Source organism: Panthera tigris, chromosome A1, assembly GCF_018350195.1.
Source record: "Panthera tigris isolate Pti1 chromosome A1, P.tigris_Pti1_mat1.1, whole genome shotgun sequence".
Classification (NCBI taxonomy): Eukaryota; Metazoa; Chordata; class Mammalia; order Carnivora; family Felidae; genus Panthera; species Panthera tigris.
Genome location: NC_056660.1, coordinates 179,244,238 through 179,256,998, shown reverse-complemented (window position 1 = coordinate 179,256,998; position 12,761 = coordinate 179,244,238). Strand labels below are relative to the sequence as shown.

Below are 12,761 nucleotides of genomic sequence, written 5' to 3'. Positions count from 1 at the left end.
GTAATAAGCAACTGCTCTTGGTATGGGGTGTTATGGGGGGATCTGCTTTCTGACTACACAGAAAAGGAAGGCTTGAGCCTACCCCCAAATTAAAGGTAAAGAATCAAGGGGCACCTGGGTGGCGCAGTCGGTTAAGCGTCCGACTTCAGCCAGGTCACGATCTCGCGGTCCGTGAGTTCGAGCCCCGCATCAGGCTCTGGGCTGATGGCTCGGAGCCTGGAGCCTGTTTCCGATTCTGTGTCTCCCTCTCTCTCTGCCCCTCCCCCGTTCATGCTCTGTCTCTCTCTGTCCCAAAAATAAATAAAAAACGTTGAAAAAAAAATTAAAAAAAAAAAAAAAAAGAATCAAGTTCCTGCATTCTAATATCAGAATACCATCAAGGGAGCAGGGGAGAGCGTGTTGGGTGTGGGCTGGGAGGATGGGGAGAAGCAGGGACTAGGACTCCTTCTCCTCCACTGGACATAGCGGGAAAACATAACCACAGCACTATGATGGAACTGCCAATGGTACACGACATTAGCTAAAAAAATAGTAAGTCATTATGTCCCAGTTCTATATGTTTTGTGACACTAATAGACTTTCCATCAGGGTGAAGAACACAAGGACGAATCCCCACGTCCTAAGGCAAAGAGAAATGAATCTGTCCACTGTGGAATGGGGGTTCAGAGCCGTGGATGGGACTGTCACACTTCCCCCTCTTCTGTTGCTCCCCAACACCTCTTAGTTAACAGTAGAGAAAGGCAGTGTTTCCTCCAGGACCTATCTGCAGAGCAAGCACAATAGGTTTTACTAGCAGCTCAGGGTGCAGCATGTAGGGCTGAGTGAGGCCGGTAGTGCGTGGGGGCAGAAGCAGCGATCTTTACTTACAGTGTTCGAATCTTCGGCATGTGGTTGAAGCTAGTGACCAGGATGCGGCTGATGTTGTTGTTGTTGAGTGTGCTGTGAAGGTAGAGGAAAAGGGAAATGGTTAACAAGGAAGTAACATGGGGGGGTGGGGGGAAGGCAGCACCAAGATGCTTCTAGAAGGTGGCAGGAGGAACAGGTGTGACTGCCAGAAGAATCATAAGTCAACAGCTATGGAGCAGCTGGAGATAAGAGGTCTGATCTCCAGATGATAAGAGGATCCCTGATTCTTTTTTTTTTTTTTTTAATTTTTAATGTTTATTTATTTTTGAGAGAGAGAGACAGAACACGAGCAGGGGAGGGGCAGAGAGAGAGGGAGACACAGATCCAAAGCAAGCTCCAGGCTCTGAGCTGTCAGCACAGAGCCCGATGCAGGGCTCAAACTCACGAACTGTAAGATCATGACCTGAGCCAGTCAGATGCTTAATCAGGCACCCTCCCCCCCGTTCCTTTTTTCAGGTGGCTCTTTCCTCCCCTCTGTTGTCCTTGCCATACTTATGGACCTACCCATCTGGAGCCATAGTATCACTTCCTGAAATTCTACTATGTGCTGAGTGCCTCATTATGGCATCACTAATTCACACAACCACAGTGCCAGTTACATACGAGTGTCCTCATTTTAGAAAGAAGAAAACATATACATATCATCTTTTTAGTAACACACGTACCTACCAGGTGGGCGTTATCTTTGTGCTATAGATGGGGAAGCTGAGCAACGGAGGGGTTTTCCCAAGGACCCCTAGCTGCTAAGCGTGAGAGATGGAATGTGAATCTAGCACTATCTTGCTCCAATTTCCCTGCTCTGTCCATTGTACATGCTGCCTAATACAGGGTCTATGTGGACAGTTCATTGTTAGTGTTTTCTCAGTAGCTCACCTCGTCTTACTCTGCCATAGGCCCGCACTGGCCCAGAAAGAAGCCTTTCTTTGGAAACTAAGCAGACTCCTTTTGTCCTTGGTTCTTGGTAAACACATTGCCTTTCTCTTAAAATGACCTCCAACGTTTTCTGTCCTGTGCCTTACTATATAGCCCCATGACTTGGTCCATACGTGTTTCAAATTGAGTCATATATATCCTAGTTGTGTGATCTTAGGCAAATTATCAGCATCTCTTATCCACAGGTTATTCATTGGCAGGAGGCAGGTAATGGTACCTCACAGGTTGGTAAAAGGCTTAGTGTGCAGTATATACTCAGTAAATGGAGGCTACCAGTTTACTGATGTTGGTGGAGAGAATGTAGTCCTGTCCTGGTCATTCCTGTTTCCCCCTACCTGGACCTCCATGGAAGCAAAAATACAGCTGCATTCAGCACAGTGGCCCCCAAACCCACTGCACCCTAGGGGCCTGTGTAGATTCCTTCTTCCCCCACCCCAGGCCACAGGAGGATTCCAGTGATCACACCCCCTTGCCCCAGGCTATCCCTCAATTCCCTAGGGCCTTATTAGCATTTGTTTGGCTCTTGGGCCAGAAGGAAATCTATTTACCTCAAGACACAGAACCTAGTACTTTTCCCTCCCCCCTTCCCATATTTCCCATGTGTCCAGTACTATTTTAGGCACATGGTAAAGAGCAAGGAGTAGACCACATTTGTGTTGCCTGTTTCTGCCTCCTCCATACTTTACCAACGCTCCAGTGCAGACACTTGGCATTTTATGAAGTTGAACCTAAGTAGTTGTTTTGTTTCATGTGGCCTAACTTTTCTGTGAAGTGTGCTAACCCATCCTGTCTCCACACACCCAGGAACCTTCTGAATATCTTATCTGATAAGGCTGAAGAATCCATCACTCCACTTCCTTGGTAGGAAGCTTCCTGGAAGTAGGGACTATGCCTCACTCCAGTCCTCCATAGGATTAGGAATGCCTCTGGGGCAGAAATCATGGCCTTTGTTTCCCTTTCTATCTGTCCCACAGTTCTAGGCTCCACTCTTGGGGCAATACCTAGTTATTAGGATCATTGACTCACTACCAGACTTTTTCTTTCAAAGGTAAAAAGCAAGAAGCCTTTGCAGAAAAGAGGCTTCCTTCCAACCATGCCCAGCCATTCACATCAGGTTGAGTTCACAGCCAGCCCTAATTTAGCTGAATACACAGTGCAGTTATATGCAGGGCTCGACTCTAACTGCATCCGGCAGTAGTCCGGCAGCAATGACTTATTAATGTATTACTACACTGATATTTAAATGTGAGCTGTAATGAGGGCTATAAAACATTTACGATAATAGCAATTATTCCAGAACCAAAATGACTAAACACAATATTCAGACTTTCATGATTTGCTGCGTGTAACTGGCCAGCCCAGGAATGTCAGAGGGCTGGTCACCTCTTGGATGCTGATCTCCATTGCAGTTACAGTTTTTGTTTCCCTAATAAACACAGATTTATTTGATCTCCAGTCTTGGTGGCCTTTACCCATGTATGGAGCACAGTGCTCTATCTGGTTCTCGCATCCCTAAGTAGCTGGCCTTCAATGGAAGTGGTGTGGTCATAACCCCAACATGATGGCAGGGCTGGGGGAGCATGCGCCTGGAAGGCAGAGACCTGGTTCAGATTCTGGCTCTGCCACTTATAGCCTGTGCAACCATGAGGAAGTTTTCTTAATCTCATTAGGTTTCCTCCTTTGTAACACAGAGATAATAATAGCACCAATCTCACAGAGCTTTAGTGGCAATTAAATAAGATGATACTAATAATTGCCAACATAGACTGAGAGCTAATGTATGCCAGGCAGGAACTGAACTGAGGGTTCTGCATGTACCATCTCAGTTAATTGCTCCAAACAGCCTATGAGGAAGGCATTTTTGTTATCACCTCTGTTTCATGGATGAAGCAAGTGGTAGGACCAGGATATGAATCCAAACTAGCCTGACTCCAGGAATGATGCCTGGATTTGTTGCTTACTGCTAGGATAACAGATTACTAAAGTTTAGTGGCGTAAACACAAATTTATTCTCTCACAGTCTGGAGGTCAGAAGTCTAACAGGGGTTCGTGGGACCATGTTTCTTCTGGAGGCATCAGGAGGAGAATGTTTCAATGTCCTTTGCTACTTGTAGAGACCACCCACATTCTTTGGCCTGTGCTTCCCTTCCTTGCAGTACTCTGAGCTTCTGCTTCTGTGGCCACATCTCCCACTGTTCACTGTGATCCATTCCTGTTATGAGGACCCTTGGGAGGACATTCAGAGCCCAAGTGATAATCCAGGATAACCTGCCCATCACAGGATCCTTATCTTAGTCACATCTCCCTAATCCCTTTTGCCATATAAGGTAACATTTCTAAATTCCTGGGATGAGGACAAGGACATTTTTTGGAGAGAGGGGCATTACCCAGCTGACTACCACACCCTGAAACAAGGCATGGGAAGTGCACTTGTTACACACAGCCAGGCTCACATGCAATGCTCAGTAATGATCAGCTGTTATTTTAGCTTGGGTTTGTTAGTATTTTAGAGTTTACAGTATGCTTTCACATTCCTGTCATTTGATGCTTGTAGAACCCTGAGGTTGGGATTCTTACCCTTACTGTATAGATGAGCAATTTTAAGCTATGAGAGGGACACCCAGGGTAGCACATCAGCTCCTGGAGGGTTCAGGAATTACTGTTCTCTTTTACACCACAGTTTCTCCCAGCTTGCCCACTGCCTCCTGTTTTCAGGGCAAGCTTATTACCCCACCATAGACATTCTCTGTCGTGTCTACCCTGGCACCCAAAGTTAGAAAGAACTGCACAAGTGTCTCCTGTTCTGTAAACTTCCTTGAAAATTAACTAACAGGAAAATAAATGTTTGGGTCTGACAATGCCCCCCATGCCTACTGCATGGCTGGCCCAGACTAGGCTATGGTGACCTCATCCCTTGTCTTTCTTACTTTCATCTCTTGGAGGGGTTCCGCCATTTCCATAGTCTAGTCTCAACCTCACTGCTCTGCTCCTTTGGACAGATTTTGAGAAAATACACTTTATCCCCAGTCACCCAGGTTGGAGGCTACTCCCAAATGAATGCTCTCAATTCAGCATTTTCCATCAGGTGTCAAGATCAAGCCAGGCTCAGATCAATTCTGTAAGACTTCAGAACTATTCTGGTCTCCCCCTTTTGCACTGTTAGAGCTCCTGAATGGGCATTTGAGTCTAAACTAGAAATAAAGCCATTCCCTTCCCAAATGCCCATGAGATCTAAAGACAGTCTGTCTACCTCCCATTTCTCTTTTATAAAACCCATTACCCCATTATACTATGTTTATATTGAGACTAAGTGTGGCCAGTATACTGAGTAGTCGCTCTTCTATTTTGTCATAATCAGAACATAAATGTTTAATGAAAAAGGATCATTCTCCCTATTAAAATGATCCATGTGGACAATGCTAGTTTTAACAATGGATCCCATTCTCTCTCAGTTGTGAGCACCAGGAGGAGGGCTTTAAACTTTTCTCCCCCAGGGCACTAAGGGATTAGTGAACTTATTGTTGCTCCTGTAGAGCCCAACTAGAACCCTGCTACCCTGAAAAAATGTGCTTGTGTTCCTCAGCTAAATACCAGGGCACTGTGGCAAGACAAGGGCTCCCAGTAATGAAGAATGCGTGGGAAGCTGTGCACGTACTGGGATTGACGAACTACTGCCCACAGGTCAAACACCATCCAATACAGAATGTTTTTTGTAAATAAAGTTTTACCCACCTGTTTATGTATTGTCTATGGCTGCTTCCATGTCACAACAGCCGAGGAGACACAACAGAGACCACAGGGCACAAAGCCTAAAATATTAACATCTGCCTTTTTATAGAAAATGTTTGCCGACCCTTGGCTGCTCTAGAACTGGGAAATTCCAGTCCTGCCTTTGTCAGTAATTAACTGTGACCTGCTGGCAAGTGGCATAACTGCTCTGTAAGAAGAGGGGATTAGGTCAGAGACTGTCAAAACACTGGTAGGAAAGCCCAAGTAGCAACCGGGAGGGCTGGGAATCTAAAGCCGGTGGTCTAACTCTAGAATCCACACATATCTGGCCTGCACCACGGTCCCACCTGGAAAATGGCTCCCACTGCATCCAGAAGCTACAATGCTGTGATGAAATCGGAGCCAAGGAGAAGGCCCTGTTCAAGGGACAGGGCAGGTGTACCCAGATTGGGTTGGGTGTGGGATGAAAACTTGGGTAGTGGTTCTCCAAGTGTGGTCCTCAGACCTGCAGCATCACCTGGGAACTTGCTAGAGATGCATATCTTTAGGCCCTACCTAGGACCACTGAATCAGAAGCTCTGGGGGAGAGGGGGGTCGCAGCCATGTGCGTTTTAACAAACCCTCCAGAGGATTCTCATGCAAGCTCAAGTTTGAAAACCATTGAGCTAGAGGCATAGCTAAGAACAGAGCCTTTACCTAAGTGTAGAGGACAGAATATAGGCTATCTTCTTGCTGACTCTGGGACTTGAAAGCCTCTTTTGTGGAGGGCATGGTGCTTTCCTGCTTAGAAAGAGGCCCAGGCTCTGAAACAGTACACAGTCCTCCATGGAGGTAGCTGTAATCACCCTGGGAAAGCTCCAACTTGGCATCTGCCCCTGGCTCCCTACTGTTCTCTGCTGAGTGCTGGACTGTGGCTTTCCTTCACATCCCTCAAGATAGCCATCTTTGATCTGGAGGAGCTAAGTCCAGATGTAGCCACACCACCCTGGCAACCTTAATAAGGCTGACATTTCCCTCTGTCTCCTCCGATTAGGCCATCGCTTTATCACTCTGTGCTTTCTTGGCTCTGGGTGTAATCTGCGTGTTGTGTGTCCATAACACTATGTAATTGGCTCTAATGCAGCAATATTATCTGTGAGCATGTATCACATAATTACAAAACCAGGCATCCACAATAAGTGCCACTGCAGTTTCCCAGTATGCCAACCTTCCTGGGATACTCTTTGAGCCCCTCCTATTCCCCTTTGGGAATCCAAACTCCTTGGGCTAGATAAATCCTCTTGGAAGGCTGGCCTGTTTCCCTTGTCTCAAGGCAGGTTAATTGTTCCTTAAGTCTAGGTTCCCTCCTTAATAACCCCCAGGAAGGAGACTCTTGGTGAGTCACTGGCAGCCATGGCAGCAGAATATCTTTTTAAAGTGAGCTTGGAGATGCCCTGACTTGTACTTACAGACACCAGGGTCCCAATGGCCAGCACTCTAGGCCCTGAAGATACCACTTCTCCAACAGTGCTTATATTGAATTTACAGGGGCAAACACAAACCAAAGTAGGCAGCATCATTTTCTGAAGAGCAGCTGAGTGCAAACAGTGTGGCTAGACCCTGTAGGAAATATCTAAACTGCTGGCATGGGGAATGAAAAGCACAGAGGGATTCTGGCAGCACGTGGACCTCAAAGGGAGGGACTGAAGGCTCACTTCTCCCTCTCCCTTTTGCTGGCTCGGACAGGGAGGGAGGAATGAAATTGAGGATGCTTTAGGTGCCTGCTTTCTTCTCTGGTTTACATGTCAAAGCAGGACTAGCCTGTCCTGGTCTTTCTTAGTGGCTGCTGATTGGACAGCCATCATGGCACCAGGAATCAAGGCCTATTGCTGATGACCAGGCCCTTCCACATCCTTCTCAGTCCTGGGAATGTGAATGCTGCTGGCTGGCTCAGCCCACTAGGATGTGTGTAGGTGGTGTCTCTTTGTGAACTTGGCTGCAGGAGAACACATGCCAAATGCCCACTAAGTTTGAGAGAGGCAACCCCAAGCTTTTCCCCCAGCCCAGAATCGCTCCCCAACTGATTGACTCAGTCATTTCTGGTTGAAGCTTCTCTGCATGTCCCCCTCCCATCCAGGTTGAACTTGCCTTTCTCACCCAGCTGTGCACTGTTCTGCTTTGGCTGGAGGCTCTAGGAAACTCCAGAAATCAGGAAGAATGTATAATGACACGCCCTTTGAGAAAACCTAAACTGAATATTATAGGTTCTTCCACAAACTCTGCCTTCTAATGAGTGAGACTAGTAAAGAATGCTGCTTTGGGTGTGAGCTTGCCAAGAGCTTCCAGTAAAGATGTCAGTAATAGCCATAACAATACTATTAAGTATTTGCTATGTGCTGGCACCAATCCTCAGGTAGTCATTTCCATTTTGGAGCCTAAGAAATGAACTCACTTAGAGATGAACTTACTTAGAGATGAACTCTTCAAAGAGTTGAACTTAGAGATCAAACTCTGCCCTGATCACAGCTAGTAAGTTGTGGAGCCAATGTTCAAATACAGGCAAAAGGGACACCAGGGCCCTATATTTTTAACTGTTACACAAAACTGCCTCTTACAGGATCGTCTAACAGATGCTGGCTGTCCAATTTCCATGTCTTTCCTAAGGCAGAGATGAGTCCTATAGGCTAGTGCTGGTCTCAGCCCTCACAGATTTCCATGTGGCAGTGACTGTGGAGTTTGCCTCACTGCCAAGGCTGCTCAAAGACAACAGCATTACCTGACCCTCCTCTTGTCCTCAGAACAGACAGCCCAGCATGGAGAGCGAGGGCAGTGGTAGAGCCTACACAGAAGAGAGAGAAATTGGGTCTTAAAGCCTTCTGAGGTCAAGGTTTGGCTAACAAGTCTAATCGCTGCCAGAAGCCACCTTTACTGTTGGATGGGTGGACTGGAATTTTTAAGCATACCCCCGCAGAACTAAGAGTACAGGTCTGCTTCTTAAGCAAAGCTCATCTTTTGGCTATTTGCAGCAGGTAGTGAGTCTCTGAGGGCAGATGGGGCAGGAGGGATGAAGGGAGAGAGGAGAAAGGATGGTGGGAAGCCACTTCTCACATCACCTGCTCTCCGGGACTATCCTGGGTGCCGCCAATTACTGATTTCCTTGATCTCCCTGCGGACCGTTTAAATTAAAGCTCATAACCATTGTGTGGGCATATAATGAAAACAACTGATGCTGCACTGATTAGTCCATTACTCTCAACTGTTAGAAAACATAATGATCTCACAAGGGGCCTTATTCACTGACGTATAGCAGGCGAGCTCTCATTTGACACCTCAAATTAGCAGCCAAAGCAATAACAGCTGGGGTTTTTGTCTCAATATTTGTACCCGACTCTAAAGTGATTTGGCACCGGGTGAGCGTTATTTTTAAACACAGAGCTCTCACCGCCAAGTAACATTTTAAATGGTCTCCAGGTGTCATGTAAAACCTACAGAAATAAATAAAAACAATCAGCTGCCAATTTGAGCCTTTGATGGTACGGATTCCTTAACAAAAGGGCTTGTCTTTGGTTCTTCCTTCATTATATATTCATATTGTGACAGGAAGAAACTCATCTCCTTCTACCCGGCAGAGCTTCAGTGTTAAAAGGAGGAAAGAAAAGATGCCTCCAAAATAAATGTAAAAAGTGGAAGATCAAAAGGGAAACATGGATCTTCAAATTGTGCCAATCATCAGTCAGATGGCTGGTAGTGCAGGCATTCCTGATGCTCCAGTGTTTTACATCCCTTAATTCTGAAGATCTCCTTACCCAGTTTTTTTGAGATCACAGACACTGCCTAGTGGTGATTCAGAAGCATTCAACTGTCTCCCAATGACCGATTTAATTGTAAAATGTACTTAAACGACAACATGAATGAGGTGGCCTCTGCCGATCCTGTTTCATTATCCATAAGCTGGGAATCTGGACGATCAATCTTGTCTACTACATTATTTAGAAATCAGGAAGTTGCCAGTGTGCCAAGATGTCTGCAATGGACTGAGAATGGAAGAACGGCCTCCAACTTACATAACCGAACAGGTGAGTTTGCAGGCGAGAAGGGGAGAAATGGACAATTTCCCCCTCAGCTGCATTTCAGCCTGTAAGAGGGGAAGAACGGGAAGTCTTGGAATGCCCACTGATGTGTGCACAGTGAGAGGGCAGAGAACATGCCAGTGTTGCACCCTGTTGTATAGGCAGGGCCCAGCCCAGAGTCTGGCACACAGGACAACTCAATAAATATTTACTGCATGGATGGATGAGTTTTAGAATGTGAAGGGTCATGCTTTTGGCATCTTTTCATAAAAATAAATTTCTGCTCTGAACAGCCGCCTGGGATGATCCAGGAGTAAACTCAGTTGCCTGCAGGAGCCAGGCTTTTACATCTGAGTAAGTGGGTTGTATGGAGTCTGCAACAAACCCACCTCTGCCACATGGGATGGTCACTTCTTGTTTCAAAGGCTTGTCGCTATGCTGGAATGTGGGTGCAAGTGCTGCCACTTATTCCTTTTTTTTTTTTTTTCAAGAGAAAGCCAGACATCTAGAATTCTTATATGAAGTCTCCTGGTTTTTTAATATTGGTGAATAGATCATCTTAGGTAACAAAAGTCACAAATGAGACATACCTTGGATTTGGATTACAGATGCCAGCTTTTAGTCTCTGAACCAAAAAGATCAATTTAACAATCTGAATCAAATATATATATATATATATGTATATATATATGTACACACACACACACACACACACACATATATATGTGTGTGTATGTATATATATGTGTGTGTATATACACACACACATATATATACATACACACACATATTTAACACATACATATCACATATCAAATATACATATCACATATATAACATACTTTGATATATATGTGTATATATATATATATATATATATATATATATATATATATATAAAATCCAAAGTATTTGGAGGCACCTGGGTAGCTCAGTCGGGTAAGTGTCTAACTCTTGACTTTGGCTCAGGTCATGATCTCACGGTTCATGGGGTCATCGAGCCACATGCTGGGCTCTGCGATGACAGTGTGGAGCCTGCTTGGGATTCTCTCCCTCCCTCCCTCTCTGCCCCTTCCCCTGCTCACACTCAGGCTTCTCTTTCTTAAGATAAATAAAAATTAAAAACTTAAAAAAAATAAGTATTTTAATAGTGAGACGTAGTTAACGCCTTCCTTCTGTACTGCATCTCTGGGAGGACAGCCGCTGGGAACCTACTATTTAAATGAACTATCTTAAATGATAGAAAATTATTCAAGGTTCCCTCCCCCCATCTCCCGTCCCACTATCATTATCTGGAGACAAAGAGCCCTGAGGAAGTTTCTGTTTCTAAGGGTAAGACTGTGTCCCACCAGGCAAGTGTGCCCTTGCCAGCTTCCCACACACCATGCATCAGTCCTGTGGCTAAACCTGTAAGTTGTTTCTTGTGAACAGTTTGGAACTAAGCTACAGTGTGCACGAGGCTCTGTTTCTCAGTGGAGATGCTGGCAAGGTCTGGGTTCACCCTGTGATGTTTGCAAGGAAAGGGCTCTCTTGGGGAGCTAGGCACAGTTTACTTGGGCTATTTGGGCTCAAAGAGGGGCAGGGACCCCTGTGCTCACTCATCAGGCCTCTGGTCACCACTGGTAGCCAGGATCAACGATGTAGTATTCAATCTCTTCCCAGATTTCCTTCCTAACAGATAGCAACCTGGTGGACACTGGGGTGGTCAACACCCCAGCAGTGCCTGCAGGACTAGAAGGCCCTAGAAAGGGAGGGTGTTGGTCCCCATACTGAACGTACACTGTTCTCTCTGGAAAAATGCTAGAGTTTAAGAGATGATGGGCTGGACAGAGCATAGAGGCTGGCTTCACTAGTCTTTGCTTCCCTTTTGCTAATACAGGGGAAAGGTAGACGGTAATACAGAGCACTAGACAAAGAGCCAACAGACTTGTTTCCCGGCTAGTTCTTCTATGAAGTTTTTCCATGGCTATGTGTAACTCACTCAACCTTCTGGGTGTTTCTTTCTTTTAAGACAAATTGTAGGACTGGTTGATCTCCAGGGTCTTTCCAACTACAGTTACACTCTCCGATTCCCACTGGGCTGGTGCTGGCTCTAAAATGGCAATTTTGGAATGGGAACTGTTTTCCAGACAGCAGTGGAAGAGGTTGTGGATGTCCAGATCTGTATAAAGATAGGACGTCTGGCCCGACTCTGAAAGTCACAACTAACCCCCACTGCATTTGAAAAGTTATGCAGGGTCAGCTCTTTTTCTTTTTCTCTTTATGGAAATAAAGCTTCGGCTTCTGTTGGGTTAATGGGCTGGCTTCCCCAACTAGCTGCCGCATATCTAGCTTATGTATGGAGAAGGGACGGGTCCAGACATGGGAGTGATTTTCCTACCCAGTTGACTTCGTGGAAGTGATTTGCAAGGCTGAAAGAAGTGTATAATTGGGATCAGGAAACTAATTTTCACAGAGAGAGATTTCACTTTGGGGGGAGACGGTTTTAATAATCATACTCCTGGGTTTCAATGAAAATGGGTCTTTTGCAGGCACAAGATCCAAATGGTTAAATTCAGATAGAGAAAGGACAGACTGGAGGGTGAGGGGAGTGGCAGATATCTTAAAGTATTTAGTTTCAGAAAATACACTGTTTAAATGTGCTTCTTAATGAATGTGAAATGGCTCCAGTGGTTTGGAACAAAGCAAATAGGAAAGCAGGCCCCGTGGGAGCGATGGAGATGTGTAGAGGGCAATCCCTGTCCAAATGGGGTACTCGGCACTCAGCTTTAAACCTGTGCTGTCCAATAAGGTAGCCATGAGCTAAAGGTAGTGATTTCAATTTAAATCAATTAGAATTAAATAAAAGTTCAGTTCCTCAGTTGTACTAGCCACATTTCAAGTGCTCAAGAGTCACACTGTGGTTAGTGGCTGTCACATTGGATAACACGCATAAGTATTTCTTGCATCACACAAAGTCCTACTGGACAGTGCGGCTCTAGACAATCAGAGACAAAAGCATGCCCAGGGTTGCCACAGCTTCCAGATATTCTGGGAAAGTTGAATTTAGACACTTACAAATAAGTGTCTTATTTATAATAAATAATTACCTGAGTTTTACACACTGGCAACTAATTCTAATTTTTTAAAACACCATAAAGACTA

At 45.4% G+C, this 12,761-nt stretch overlaps 1 protein-coding gene across 2 annotated transcripts in view; it reads right to left on the bottom strand.

Moving 5' to 3' along the window:
* Positions 1 to 12,761, bottom strand: part of SLIT3 (slit guidance ligand 3) — a 595,815-nt gene that overhangs the window by 136,019 nt on the left and 447,035 nt on the right. For both annotated transcript variants that reach the window (XM_042992684.1, XM_042992687.1), the window contains exon 7: positions 868 to 939. In XM_042992684.1, coding sequence (XP_042848618.1) covers positions 868 to 939 — 72 coding nt within the window. The remainder of the gene's footprint in view (positions 1 to 867; positions 940 to 12,761) is intronic.